General features: G+C 35.3%; 2 protein-coding genes, 1 non-coding gene and 1 pseudogene across 5 annotated transcripts; 2 read left to right on the top strand and 2 right to left on the bottom strand.

Moving 5' to 3' along the window:
- Positions 1–213: 213 nt before the first annotated feature.
- On the top strand, positions 214–2418 carry LOC145636464 (1-aminocyclopropane-1-carboxylate oxidase-like). The gene is made up of 4 exons (XM_081688037.1): positions 214–417; positions 578–804; positions 942–1275; positions 1851–2418. Exons 1-4 carry the CDS (start codon positions 313–315, stop codon positions 2139–2141), a joined length of 957 nt encoding a protein of 318 aa, XP_081544163.1. The 5' UTR covers positions 214–312; the 3' UTR covers positions 2142–2418.
- A 4396-nt stretch (positions 2419–6814) lies between these two features.
- On the bottom strand, positions 6815–9991 carry LOC145636465 (protein CLMP1 pseudogene; annotated as a pseudogene). 2 transcript variants are annotated; one of them, XR_014114134.1, is made up of 2 exons: positions 9743–9991; positions 6815–9237 (listed from the first exon to the last, which is right to left on the bottom strand). The product of XR_014114134.1 is annotated as a protein CLMP1 pseudogene, transcript variant X2 (transcript). The 2 variants fall into 2 exon arrangements; XR_014114133.1 differs by having other exon boundaries at positions 6815–9991.
- Positions 9992–12086: 2095 nt separating this feature from the next.
- LOC145637716 (small nucleolar RNA snoR111) lies at positions 12087–12223 on the top strand. The gene has a single exon (XR_014114452.1). It is a non-coding gene; the product is annotated as a small nucleolar RNA snoR111 (small nucleolar RNA).
- Positions 12224–12869: 646 nt separating this feature from the next.
- On the bottom strand, positions 12870–15701 carry LOC145635419 (inositol diphosphatase DSP1-like). Its single transcript, XM_081686698.1, has 5 exons — positions 15221–15701; positions 14994–15087; positions 13485–13542; positions 13348–13391; positions 12870–13238 (listed from the first exon to the last, which is right to left on the bottom strand). Exons 1-5 carry the CDS (start codon positions 15430–15432, stop codon positions 13050–13052), a joined length of 597 nt encoding a protein of 198 aa, XP_081542824.1. The 5' UTR covers positions 15433–15701; the 3' UTR covers positions 12870–13049.
- Between the last annotated feature and the right edge of the window lie 49 nt (positions 15702–15750).

The raw sequence follows: 15750 nt of genomic DNA on the forward strand, positions 1-15750 counted from the left end.
AGATGGTCAAGACCAATTTTTATGGTTATTATGTGGCCCATCAAGAGTGTTCACATTTATATTCCACGTGTACATATTATATCCAACGTTTTAACAATATTTTTTAATAATAAAAAAATAAAAATAAAAAATCAGGTTTCTTACTTTCCTGCAGGTTTCTCCATAAACTTTTGAGCATTCTTTATAATATTTTGCCTATAAATAGAGCCCAAAACTTTACCAATACATGCCAAAGTTGTATACACTACTAATATTAAGTCATTTTTACCAAATACAAGTAAGATTTCAAGTTTAGAAAAAAGGTAGAAAACAATGGAAAACTTCCCAATTGTTAATATGGAGAAGCTTAATGGTGATGAGAGGAATGTTATTATGGAGAAAATCAAGGATGCTTGTGAAAACTGGGGCTTTTTCGAGGTAATTTTTAAATCGAACTGTCAACCCGAATTGATAGTGCTACTAGTTCGTTCATATTTATATATTTAGTACATTATTACATTACATTATTGTTAAAGTAAACATATGTGTAACTTTCTTTTTTTTTTAAAAAAAAAAATTTCGTATTATGTTAATTTAGGTGGTGAACCATCCAATATCAACTGAATTGTTGGACACTGTGGAAAGAATAACAAAAGAACACTACAAGAAATGCATGGAACAAAAGTTTAAGGAGATGGTAGCACAAAAAGGCCTTGAAAATGCTCAGTCTGAGATTGATGATATTGATTGGGAAAGCACTTTCTTCCTTCGCCATCGTCCCACCTCTAACATCGCCGAGATCCCTGATCTCAGCGATGAATACAGGTACACCTTTTTTTTTTTTTTTTGTCATGGATAAGGTTGCGTATATCTGAACCTCTGCAGATTTTTAGATACAGTATAACAGTTCATGTTATTGCGGCGAATTGATTACTTTATTTTTTGTGATGTGTAATTTGTAGGAAGGTGATGAAGAAATTTGCAGGAGAAATAGAGAAGCTAGCAGAGCAACTTTTGGACTTACTTTGTGAGAACCTTGGGCTAGAAAAAGGGTACTTAAAGAAGGCATTTTATGGAGCCAATGGACCCACTTTTGGTACAAAGGTTAGCAATTATCCACCATGTCCTAAGCCAAACTTGATCAAAGGGCTCAGGGCCCACACTGATGCTGGTGGAATCATCCTCCTCTTTCAAGATGACAAAGTCAGTGGGTTGCAGCTTCTTAAAGATGGCCAATGGGTTGATGTCCCACCTATGAAGCACTCCATTGTCATTAACTTGGGTGACCAACTTGAGGTAATTATATATCTTTTGTCCTAACGAGTCGAAATCCTGCACGAGTAAACCTGACTCGTGATAACGGACTAGCTAGACACTTTGAGAGAGGGGGGAGCATAAAGGGATCGATCCAATCTCCACCCTTAAATATCTTTATTTAACACATTAGTATGACACGTCACACGTACACTTACTTACCATTTTGATACGTACATACTAGATATGACTATACAAGCATGGGCGTTTAAATATCAAGTTAAGCCAAAAACACAAATTATTATTTTCTGAAATTGTTGAGCCTTACACCTAGATACGTACTTTGTCGATTGTCTAAATCTATGTAACATTACTATTATAGATATGTATACAGTAAAACTAAATAGGTAAATGTTTCATATTATGTCTCTTCAAATTCGTATTGTTCACGAAATATGCCATATAAAACTAAATTGTACACCGGGTAACATATAAACTTGTCGTGTCATGTTTGAGTTTGTTTGTGTCACATTGGATTTATTACAAGTTGTCCATGTTGTAATGTTTTATTATGTATAATTAGCTAAACAATCATAACACCAAAATTTTGACTATAGGTTATAAGTAATGGAAAGTACAAGAGTGTGATGCACCGGGTGATAGCACAAACAGATGGGAACAGGATGTCAATAGCCTCATTCTACAACCCGGGCAGCGACGCCGTGATCTACCCGGCGCCTGAACTGCTAGAGAAACAGGAGGAGAAGAGTTCGGCCTACCCGAAATTCGTGTTTGAGGACTACATGAAACTCTATGCAGGGCTTAAGTTCCAGGAGAAGGAACCAAGATTTGAGGCTATGAAGGCAGTAGAAAGCACTGTGAAATTGGGTCCAATAGCAACTGCTTAATTAATAATCCAACCTTTCCTAATCAAATGATGTGTTTACCTAATAATATATATAGATATATAAAATCTAAAAGGGCCATCAAGTTAACTTGTATTAGAGTTTGTTGTTATGATTAGGAGTTTGGAATTTTTCATTGTTCATGATGTTTATGTTTATGTTTGATATTATGAGATTCCCATTTATCAATGTGTGTGTTTTATGTTTGTTGTAAAAAGTGACCAAAAAAAGTTAAGTTTAAAGTACTGTATTTAATAAAATAGTCTTTTAATTATGTGCCTGATTTTTTTTTACCTTTGCTTAAAATCTTGAAAAATAAAAATGACATCTTAAAAGTTGCATTTGATTATTCTGTTGAAGTTGTACTACACTTATCTACAGAAAATGAGCTGGAATCTTTTTTTTATTTTTTTATTTTTAACAAAAAGGAAGAAACAAACAGAATTTTTAATTGCAAGAAGAAAGATCTTTTTTACCAATTCTGATGTGATCTTTGAGAATTTTTCTGGTATTAAAAAATCCACATTTCCTCATCATTTACCAAACAGAATCCTACCAAGTTGTAACAGTTCCTTTTTTTTGAATGACACATAGCTATAAAAAGTACTAAAATAATAATCCGTATTTTCAATCCCTCCGTCCCTAAATAATTGTTGTTTCACCTTTCAAGATCAAATGTCCTAATAAACATCATAAAAATATCGAGTCTTTAAAGGCAAAAGACATTAATTGAAACTATGGGAGTATTTGGTTGAAGAAGGATCACTAATGTGTATTGAATTGTACAGTATCATTTTCAGATAGAATAAGAATAAGATTACGTGCATTCGTGACCATATTCACATCATCAAATGAATAAATCTTACACCGGAGATTGAAATTCTTTGCAAGGAATTAGATTAGATACCATTAATATTCTTTAATATATACGCTTCATATTTTATATTTCTTCACGACTCCACATATGTGATCTGTATTAGATGATTTATAGTACTACTAAATTTATGGTGTTCGTACTCCATAATATTTCTAGATATGTAACATAAATAGAAACGCGACTTATTATACGGAAATAGAATCATCTTTCACTTAAGCAATCATGTGTTAGTGTTACTTGAACATAAAAGTATGACATAGGAGTACAAGGTTAGGTGTTTGCTGAATTTTCTGAATGTTCAAACATGTAAACTTGTACAGCTACTACTTATAAATTGCTTCAAAGTCAGAAAATTGACCCATTTTCTTTGAAAAATATTACAGTAATTACTACTACTAGAAAATGTGTAGACAATTCTAGACAGGAAAAACTTCAACTTTACAGACAGAAGAAAATATATTTTACTACTGTACAACAATTATTTAAGCATTATACAATGCAGACAGCTAGAAACCTATAACATTAATATTGGCAAGATTTGATTTTTTTTTTTGAAAAAAAAATTATTTTTTTGGAAAAATCAGAGCAGTAGTTTTCTTACTTTTGTACAGAGAATATAAATGGTTGTAGTCTTGGCAATAATTATATGTATGAAAATGATCGTCTACTATCAGATTTTCTACTCCGTAATATCTGGATAGTAGGAACTAGGAAGTACACCAGCTGTGTCATTTTATAGAGCTGGTCAAGTCTTCGATTCCGGTCAGGGTACAGCATTATTCGAGGTCGTGGCTCGGCCTGAATCTGAATAGCAATTGCTGACCAGTTTAGTCTTAGGCCTGCTCGGCCTTAACCGGCCTCAACCCTTGACCGAAATGATTTTGGTCGTAGCTTGACCATGATCGGCTCTAGTCAAAAGGCATATACAAAACCGAAGCTAAAGTATTTTATGAGCCGAGTTCAAGTCAATGTCAAACTAACTTATAAGTCATACGTGATGAGAACAAACGACTCTCGTGTTGTACCCTATACAAATAAGATAAATGAAGATACATATATAGTCCTTTCAATTGATCTCTAGACAATCAAGTAGGGTTAAACAAGAAATGACTAGTGCTGTTGTAATGCATATAAACAACCAACCATAACAAAAGATCGAATATGAACATCAATAATATACCGATGCCTCTAAACCAACTCCCCTGGTCCCGTTATGGGCAAGGTAAGGGGGGTTGAATACTTGAATGTACTCACAAACATTACTCGAACTAATCGATGTAAAGCTGGTGAATATATCGAACAAGAACAATCATTCAACCACCAGATAATCTCAGCCATACAAGTTCAGGGGAGCCTTACTCCTGCAATAACAAAGGCGGTATCTTGTACAAACGGATCAAGATATTGTTTGGTCCACTCCTTAAAAAAACATCAATAATCACATTCAACCATTAATTCCCATCACCTAAAGATGAAGAGAATGGCCCAGAAAGTAAATAGATTATTAAGGTGATGGACCAATATCTCACATTTCTTCCCCAAACAGTTAGCTGTTAAGTCTGTAATCAACTTGTAAAGCATGTAATCAATAAAATCTAACATAAATTTTAAAATACGAATCACTCGATTATAATATATACTTCATGCTCCTGATGGCTATAAACAAGCACATATACTTTACAGTTATTGGAAGCAAGAATCATATGCTATATGCCTATATTATATGAGCAAAGATAAGAAAAGGAACCAAAAAAAAAAACAAAACAATGAAACAACAGTAAAAGCAAGACAGATATTGTTCATCTGAAAGATTATTATTTTCCTACATGTTTGTGTTCATCAACTTTATATTCCAAAGATCAGATATTAAGGACAGAAGAGTTAGACAGCAGTCGAGTTGCAATTTATCGGTTCAACAATAAGATGTGCCTAACCATTATTCATGGTAGAGTATTAGAACAGGTGTATTCTTCATTTCTTCTGCAATAATGGTGTCTTTGAAGCATGATCAGAATCTAGCAGATAATCTATGTTAGTCAAGGCTCAAAGTCCAATCACTCTGCCTGAACTCAAATATACGAAGTACGTAGTATCTTCCTCTTGTTTGTAACAGAGAGTGAAATAAAAAGAAGTGCAAGAAGATGAGCACAAGATCAAAACAGGGATTTTTCAGATAGTCATAATATATTCTTGTTACTTTGACTCCAACTCTCACTTATGGGATTAAGGCTTTGATTGATTGATTTATTCTCTAACTCTGCATCTAACTATGGATATGGGACTTGTCATAATTCTACTTTGTCTAAATTAGCGAGCTCGAGTAACATAGCTTATGACTGACAAAAGGAGCAAGAGAATCAAAGAATCAGAAAATCCATCATAAAGATTTCATTGAATTGGATACCCATGTCTTTTTGTGTATCCTATGTGACTAAATAAAAGGAGAATAAGATATCTAGCATCAATTCGATCCTAATTATCTTTTAAACTAGGAAGGGTATCTTAGGCGGTCTAATTACTACCAAAGCAGCCCACTAAACAAGCAAAAATCCTTAAACAAATGCATTAAGATAGCATATAACTGATATGATGGATGGGAAAGCAGAAGTGGAATTCAACCCAATTATGTAAAGCTCCTAACCTCTGTTTGTCTTTCTACTGTCAAAAGAATAAAATCTAGGAGCCACAGCAATACATACAAGTATGATTGCAGTAATAGTATGAATATAAACATATTATTGACATTAAAGTGCAATTATTCCAACAAAACCAATGAGCAACACTAACCAAGTAAAACCACATAAGAGGGAATAATAGAAGTACAAGAAAAAAGCAACTTCGAAACAGGATGATAACTTAATAGGTAAAGGAGACTACATACTCCTTTCGTCCCAGAACTAAGTTGACATGCTTTTTTTGGTAAGTTATTCTCTCTTCTTGCCTACACCCACACACACTTTTTTAGTTTTTTCTCTCATACTCCTTGTCACTATTTGATCTCCGGGTCGTAAAGCAATGTTACCTTAGCTCTGGGATGGAGGAAATGATCAACATGACTACTTTTTTTGCAAGTACACAGTCAATTTAAGCAACACAAGCACCATAATTGCAGTCAAGTTGTAACACCAAACAAAAGAAATTTACCTTACCTCCGGGGAAAGATGAGTCGCGTGAACTTTGACAGTCTATGAAGAACCCTTTATAGGTGTACCACCATAATAACTAGTACACAAGCAAGCAAAGAACAGAATACAGCAGCATTCAACATCTGAATTCTAGTGAGAGCAAGCATCTTCCTCAAAGCTATCATCTTTAGAAAACAAAGTATCCATCGATAGACAATAACAGAATTAAGATCTGAATAACACATTAAAATACTCGTAGGAAGTAATACTGGCTGACTATTCAACCTGCAACTGCATTGCAGAACATCTGTCTGCCAGCAAATCTTGATTGATGTAATGGCGAGCTTGGCACTCATCATCGGCAAACTCACCACAGTTATTTAAACACAATGCAACATTATTTTGTTGGCATGTTTGTCCTGCAATGAGTCATTCAAGAATCCTCAAAGCTAATAGCTTTATGTCTCCACTCACATCGAAATCCAATGGGGTCAATACACTCTAAACTCAGTCAATAGGATACCATCTTTGAGAGAAAAATCAATACGAGCACCAATGAGATTACCGTCAGCCAATCAGGCACGGTTGCAAGAATCAAGAGAGTTCGGATTTGTAGAGAAACAAATGTGATAATAACACCCCATTACGGCTATGAGCTCAAAACAACATAGAGATGAAACTATATAAGGACTTGTAGCATTAGAAAAATTACTGAAGCATAAAACCCAAAGACTGAGACATTAAGGATATGAAAAGTTTGGCACTCAAAAATTCAATATTAAGTTTAAGCAAGCCAAACAAATGAAGGGAAAAAAAAAAAAAAAAAATCTATCAATCAGAGGTTCTAACTTATGAAGATAACAAAAATGCTACATTTGTGTAACATAAGCATCATAAGCACATGTTATTCTGAAACCATCAATAGCCATCATATACTCTTGCTTTAGAACCCGAGCACCAATATTCGGCCCTGGATTATGCATTTGAAAAGGGGTGAAATCTACCCTGTCTTTACCTTGCTCTATAGGACACCCAGGTGATGATCTCAAGCTAGTGACATTCCTGACTTGCCTGGAAAACTGGAACACTCATAATATATCCGCTTAAATCACGTTGCCTCAACTTGGACACCTGTTTCAGAAGACACAACTGCATTATCATCTTTCTTCTCCTCTCCTCCAGCTGCATCTCCATTGGAGCAATGATTGCTTGTAACTGTAGAAATGTCAGCTTCTGAAGCTCCTGCTAACTTAAAACGTTCAACAGCAGCATCGAGATTCTTTTTCCAATTGGCAACTTCCAATCTAAATTCAATTTGAGAGCGCTCAAATAGCATATTACCCCAGAAGAGATGAATCTGTGATCTCATTACAACTGCTTGCTCAGCCAATTCCTCAGGAGTTGGCTCACTTGGAATCTTACCCGAGGATTCGCCATCATTTCCTGATTTCTTTCTCCTTTTTAGCAACTCCTCCACCTTACTTGAATTTGGGTCTTTCAGTTCATTGGCTCTCTGCTCCTCTAACTTTTCCCACATTTCAGTAGCAGCTTTCATCTTCTCCTCTGCACTGTCAAAGAGTTCGAATGTCTCTGTTGAGTCCCAGCTTGAAAGATCCTCTTTCTTTGCCAGAGCATAAGACCAGTGAAGCTTTGCCATCTCAAATTGCTGCTGCCCCATAGCAAGTAACCCTTCATAAAAGTCTGGCTTGATCGAAAGTGCCTCCTCATACTTCTCCTTGGCTAAGGAGTACTTTTCCTTAACCCAGTGGTATGCTTTCTGCAGCTGTGCCGCCTTAACCTCCTGAGATGCATTCTCATCCACCGGGATCTTTTTCCTTGCAGCACACATATGAACATTTCCCCAGTTAAAGAAAGCCAATGCAGCAACCTCCTGAAACTTCAGAGCAGCCTTATCAAAGAGAAGTTGTGCCTCTTCACTTGTGACTGTCTCTTCAAGAGCCTCAGAACACAGTTCCATTCCAATCTCGTGCAGATCAACATGAGCATCAGGATCAATACCAACATTGTTTCGGAAAAGCTGAGCAAACTCAAACAACCAATCATCCATCTCCACCTCCTTACATTCTCCTTCTTCAACCTCTGGCTTTCCTTTATGGATTTCTATTGATGTCTTGTCATCTGACTTGTCTGCCTCAATCCCGATGGAATCCACTCCACAGTCACCAATCGAAGAGTGAGAGCCATCATCTCCCTTGATTTCCTCGCTGTCCATAGGCTTCTCCTGCTCCTCTTCTTCTTCTACTACAGGTGGTTCTTGTTCAGGGTTCACTTCAACAATATGCAATCTTAACATTCCAAATGACTCTAACTTATCACTTTCTGGATCTTTCGGCACAAGGTTGTCCACATAAGCTTCAGCCAACTTTAGCTCACTGGTACATGTTATAGTCACCAAATCACCATCGGAATCTTTGTACTTGATCAAAACAGATTTTGATGATGGAAATCGTTGCCCCACAATCTCCCTTAAAACTCTGAAGCTGCAATTCACCGGCATTTGGGCTAGTCTTATATCATGATCATACACAAGCTTCAATTGCCTCCATTGAATGGCGGCCACTTGAGATGGCCTAGGAGCAGACATGGAAGTGGATGGTGCAGGTACGTGATCCTTTGAACTGCCCTTCAATTGCTTATCATTGGACTTAAAAGAACCAGTTGCGGGTTTCAAGACAACCTTTGGCATTTGTGTTTTGACATCAGGACCATTTTCTGTTGCTGCAATTTGTGGCTTTTCATTCTTGTTACTCGATGCACCATTGGTTCCCCCACCAACCCCTGCACCCTTCTTAGGTGGAGCCCTAGCAGGCAAACATGGGCCAAGGCCAGCAATAGGTGCACCTCTAACAGCAGAAGCTCCAAGAGCAGCAGGCGATGGGCGGCTCTGGAGATCCTGTTGAGCCTCCTGACGAGGCCCAAGAGCCGTCCGAAGCCTACGAGCAATATCTAAAGCATCCCCATGATTAGGATCAGAACCCAAAAGAATTTGCACATCCGCCATAGCCATTTCATACTTCCCTACAGCCTCATAAGCCCGAGCCCTTCGCAGAAGAGCCCGAACAAACCGAGGTTGAACCTGAAGGGCCATAGTGCACTCAGATATGACACTGTCATAATCAATTGGTCTCATTTGCATCAAACAAGCAGCCCTATTGCTATGAAACACAGCCCTATCAGGGTGGGTTTTGGGGATTAGCTTAATAGCACTATCATATTGCTCAAGGGCACCCACATAATCTTTGGCCTGAAATCTCTTATTTCCTTCCTCTTTTAGCTCATGAGCTCTTTTCAGAAAAACAGCTGAATCCAAATCTATGTTACCATTACTAGCAATGTTTGCATTGTTAGGAGCAGCATCACTAGCTACACCTTGGTTTCCTGCCCCCTTCTTTCTCCTACCCCCAGACTTCCCCATACAATTTCAAAATTATCCCAGAATTATGCAAAAAAACACTGAATTTTTGACAATTTTATCAAAAAGATTCAATCTTTACAATTATTTGAGCAGTTGGGTATTCTAAATTATGAATTTCGATACAAATATAGATGATATTAAAGAGAAATAAAGATAACCCACTTACAAATAATGAAAGTTCTGACCTTTGATGATAGATTGGTGTTATCTGATAGCCCAGAAAACGCCTTTGAGATAACCCAGAAAAATGGTGGAGATAGATTTGATGGAAATGATAAACACCCCTCGGATGAATGTTCTAGAAAGGGTGGGAGAGGTGTAAGATGGGGTTTATGGAAGAGTTTTCAGAAGAAAGAGAAAAGTGAAACCCTAAAAAAAAAAAAGGAAAAGGTAAAAAATGGGTTCAAGAACAAGTCATGGAGCTCAATCTCTTCTTTTTGCTCATTCCAAAAATGTATTTATCCTTTTTCCCTATTTCTTTTTTGGTACTAAAATATTTAATTTTTATATTCCATCACCCACCTACTTTGGATTGAGTTGTGGATTAATCTCATTTACAATCTCTAATTTCATTGAGATTTTTGCTCTAAAATATTAAGATGAACTATGATTATATTGAAAATTAATTTTTCTCCTAAAAATAGAATGCAACTATAAATAACGAAAGGTTAGTCATTTAAGTTACAATGTTTAGGTTCATGACGAATTTATATCTGGATTATTAATGACAGATCATTAATTCGATATAGTTTTGTTATAGAAAATTACTTCATATAGTTGTTGCAATGAACTTGACATCTTTTTACACTTTGATATCACAACTCTGAAATTGTCAATGAAAAGATAACGTGTTAAGACTAAGGTCATAAATCTCATTACGTCAATGTTATGGTGTGAAATTCGAGGCTCTCATAACCATCATTTTATTTGTTGCATAAAATTAGTTAGACCTTTTTCCTTTTCAAAAAAGTCTAATTGTCAATAATTGCATTATTAGTTTAGATTTTAGAAGACTTGTCCTTTTGATTAATCCATATAATAACAAATATGCAGATTACAAGAGAGAAAATGGAATTAAGAGCCAACAAGTTGCATTATTGGCTTTAAGTAGGAATTTGTATCACATACTAGTATTAGGGTTTTAAGGGTGTATAGTAAACAAAAATAAATGCTTGCAATTCATTAATGATAGGTGAAATCACAATACAAGGGTTGCTAAATTTTGAAAAAAGGAATTAAATAAAAGTTAAATCACTAGCATTAGTTTAACTCAAGATTTGTATAAGATATGTGTATTGGGTTGTATCGCGTATGGGTAATAAGAAAGCCATTAAGAATAGGTGACAACTGTGATATTTTCTCATATATAAGAAAATGTCTAGGAATGGCAACGGATCGAATTCGGGTCGGATGTGGCTAAATCCGAATCCGATCCGTTTAGTAAACGGACCCTGGACTTGGATCCGAATCCGAGTCTGAATCCGAAAAATTTGAGTCCGAATCCGATCCGACTCGTAATTTTCGGATCCGAATCCGGTCCGTTTATTCGGACCTCCGAAATGGTCCGAATATTTTTTATTTTTTTTTATTTTTTGTAATGTCATATACCTATAATTGCTTGTATTGTCATACCAATTAAAGTATAAACATAACATATTTAAATTATAAACTAAGTTACATAACAAAATTTTGCTACAAAACAAGCAAATAATTGTCCCAAGTTATAGAGCATATGCTTATACTCTCGGATTCGGACTCGGATCGGACTCCGTCGGACTTTGCGTAGGGTCCAAGTCCGATCCACCTCCTATTCGGATTCGGATCTATTTTATCGGATTCGGATTCGGACTAATTTTAAACGGATTCGAATCGGATTTTTTCCTTCGGATCGGATCGGATTCGAATCGAACTCGGATTAAATTGCCATCCCTAAAAATGTCTAATTACAATGTGAAGGTCGTTAATTCTCTATTACGAAGAACTATCTTCCAAGGGCCTGTTTTCATACAATTATTTTGTTCAGTTCAGTTCAGCTCTAATAAGTTCAGTTCAGTTCAGCTCCTAATTTCTTTCTCTTATAAAATATTCATTTCATTTCAGTTCAGTTCAGCTCTAATAAGTTCAGTCCAGTTCAGTTCAATTCAGCTGAGTTTAGTCAATGAGAACATGCCCTTATTACGAAATACTCCATACTTTGTATGCATAGAATTAATATAATTTTTTAATATATATTTTTTAATTCTTATAAAAAAAATAAAGGAATGATGAGGGCATAATAGTAAATAACGCAACACAAACTAGGGTTACAAAACTTAGTAACCGCCTTCCTATAAAACCTGACTTTCAATTTGTATTGTTCCATCATCTTCACTCATTTTAGCTTCTTCGTTTTCATCTTCCTTTATTAGCATTAACATTTTCAATCTCAATCTTCCTTTAATTTGGTTAAATTTGGTTCTAAGTTATGTCAATTTTAATTCTATAAAATTTGAAATTAAGCCTCAATTCGTATAATTAGAGGAAAGATAAATTATAATTATCTTTCATCAATCGAAAAAGAAGGCAAAAATGAAGACGAGCTATCGTTTCAGTCGTCATCTTGTACATTTTTTATCTATTGACGATTCGATTGTTGACTCGCCTACATATTTAATCTGTTTTCTAGGGTTTATGATTTTTCTTTTTTGTGGGTTTTCGATGATTTTGATGATAAATAAATGTTAAATAGAGCGCATATGATGTTTTATATTATGCAGAAATTTGACACGAATGGAAAATTTGAATCTTTTCCTTGTGGACAACTTTATTTTGCTGATGCGTTTTTAAGTTATAAGTTTTCGATTTAAAAACTGTTTTTGATTTGATTTGAAATTACTTTGTTGAGAATTTTTTCGAAAGATTTGTTGATAAAATTTGTATGATAGCTTAGTTATGCTTATGAATTGATTTAGCTGTTTAACCTGCTCATTGGATGTATAAACGGGCTGATTGATCTCGAACTGTAAACGGAAACTGATTTTGCTTGAACTACTGATTGAGCATGAACTGTAAGCTGATTGAGCTCAAACTGTAGTGAAAGCTGATTGAGCTCAAACTGTAACGGAAACTGATTGTGCTCGAATTACTGATTGAGCTCGAACTGAAAGCTGATTGAGCTCAAACTGTATCGGAAATAAATTCACCTTAAATTACCGCATATCAAAAATTGACTGAATCCGATCTATGGACAAATGTGGATTTATGGAGTTCTTGGAATAATTTGGAAGATTTATAACTATTAAGGATGCTTTCAATTGTGGAAAAAAATGTGTTTAATTTGATCTCTTTGTTACTGTCAGAGGATACTGCATCACACACTGATACACACAATAAGAAAAATGACTTCCTGAATCCTGAACATTATATGGAATTTGTACAATGACTAGCAGCTGAATGCAACCCTGACATAAGAATGTTGGAGGGTATTTGTCATGTTATCTACTCTTTGAGCATGAAAATTGCATTGGAGTGTTTTTCAAGCTTGAAATGTCGAACGTCTCCACAAATCTCTGATCAGATATCCTAGATTTCACTCCAGCAAATCTCTGGTACTCGTCAAAGATTGAGGACAGGCACCATTTCTGCAGCTTCCTTAAGCATCCCACAAGACATCCTGTTCGGTGCTGCATACATAACATAGATGGTTTACCTGACTGCTACTACTGCTTGAAACAATGCGACTGCAATAATATAAAAGCAAGAAGCCAAGGAATACAGAGGTGATAATCACACCTTTCCACGCTTGCAGTGTATAAGAACTGGCTGGTTTTTTGCATCTGCTTGACACAGGAGAGGAGAAAAGATGTAAGGCGAGTGAAACTGAAATTGTAATCTGAATGTAGATTTATGGTCTAATAAGCTCTACATACCTAGAGCAGTTTTCAGAGCTTCACGTACCCTATCTTCAGGAATATTAACAAATGGTTCCTGCATAAATTGTACACAAGATTGAGGGTAAAAAAGATGAACTATACTGATGCTCAATCAATCTTCGAGTTCAAACTTTGATGAACAAGAACATGATAGCTAATGCAAAACCATTATGTATACACTATACACACTAATAAGTTTATCAAAGAGTTGTGGTGCATAATTAGCTTGCTTAAGAGTTGCTATGATGTCAAACGAGTCTACATTATCAAGCATAGAAATACCTGATAATAAAGTGAAGCTATGATGTCAAACGAGTCTCTACTCTCTAGTTGAGCTATCAAGAAGACTAACATGAACTATATCTAACAAATCTCACAAATCATGTTTATAAATCTAGTGATTTTCCCGTTAAAAAAAAAAAATCTAGTGATTTTAAAAGCTGGCTCTAAGCCTCCAACAGCATGAAAACCTTCAAATCCCGAAAACACTCAATTTGCCAAAAAAAAAACCTGCTTCGTAGTAACTATCCTATGAAGATGTTCTGGGCACCAACAACCCTTTTATTTCCCTGCAATCCAAAACAAGGTTGCTCATGGCACATGAGAATATGGACAGAAACAGTCACTAATTACCAATCTGCCACAACGATAACGTAGCTTGTACAACGCAAATAGTGGTTCCAAATTCTCATTTATCAATTCCTCTTGACACATTTTCAGCAGTTTAGTTTGAAAATTTTAGGTGCTCAGTTAACAATATCATCCGAGCAGTTAAGAAGAATGATAGATTTCGTGCCAGTTAGTAGTGAGCTTAAACATGACTTGAGTTTGATACTAGTCCATTCTATAACACAGAAAACAGCAGCAACAACAATCGCCCAGATTCCAATTTCAACAAGTTATCAATTAAAGAGTTCAACTTTCTGAGATTCCAAAAGAACATATTTTTACGCCTCAACTTCAAAAGACCGGTTGATGTACTTGCCATATATCTCATGCAAGATTAATTCAATAAAAAATTTGTCATACAAATTTCTACATTTGTTGCTAAATAATCTTTGGTATTATTTTCTTTAATCTTTATTCTCAATTCCTTGTTCTTTATCTTTATTATTCTTTTCCACAATAAGCAACTTGATCATTTTTCGGTGAATAGATCCCAAAGGCAACTTGGCAAGTCAATTCATTCACAAATTCACAATAAGAAGTACTGAAAGGCCGAAACCACCAACAAGTGTTTGCATCAACTAGAAGAATCATTCCCCCTATTAGATTCTAATCCGGATTAATTACTCATTAGTCTAGTAGGTTCTAAATTACCCCAGGTATGTTATAAAAAATGTAAAAAGATGACAAAAATAACTTTTTACTTTAATTATATCCATAATAAATTATATATTTTGTTCACAATGTCACTCCATATTACATTGACTATATGCTTAACATTGATTTGACCAATTCAAATTCAAAGCTTAAAATAATGATCAAACTTTCCAAAAATCAAACCTTGCTCATCTCAATGCCAAATTGAAAGAGATGAATCCCATTTTCTTTCAAGAACTCCGCGATCGCCTCCGGATATGGCTCTGGACACAAACATCTACAAAATCACACCATTAAAAAAAAAAATAAAAAAATTGAATCAATATTTTAAAAATATAATGTAAAAATCAGTTAAAAAAAAAAATTAAAATTAAAAATTGAGGTAAAAAAAAGAGAGGAGAGAGAATTACATGACTGATCGGAGGCCTAGGGTTTGCAAAAACTGTAAATTAGAAGTGTCGGGAAATCCAGACCTGAAAATGCCATTATCAACCATTGCAAAATTCAATGGCGGAACGTACGACAGCTCTTCGCCGTCGCCAACGCCGCCATTAAAGCCGCCGATTGTCGAGAAGAAGGAGAGAGGACCGTCGTCTTCTGTAGTTGAACTGTCGTTTTTCATGATTTTCGCGCCACAAAAATCGGGAAACAAAAATCGTTGGATTTCTTTTTATTATTATTATATATAAATAAATATAAAATTTAATTTAGTTATTGTTGTTACGATATTTGTTGTTTTTATGGGATTTTTTTTTTTTTTTATACTGGGAATTTTATGCGGAAGTTGGGAGAGGTGGAAGACAAAGAGAATCAGGGAATCATGGAGGATATTTGATGATCTCTACTTTTTATTATGGTTGGATTTATGAGGTGTATTGTGTTGATATTATAAAACAAGTGTATGTGGAGTCGTGGAGAGCAAGCAATATTCACAAGAATA

This window comes from Chenopodium album, chromosome 6 (assembly GCF_948465745.1).
Source record: "Chenopodium album chromosome 6, dcCheAlbu1.1, whole genome shotgun sequence".
NCBI lineage: Eukaryota > Viridiplantae > Streptophyta > Magnoliopsida > Caryophyllales > Amaranthaceae > Chenopodium > Chenopodium album.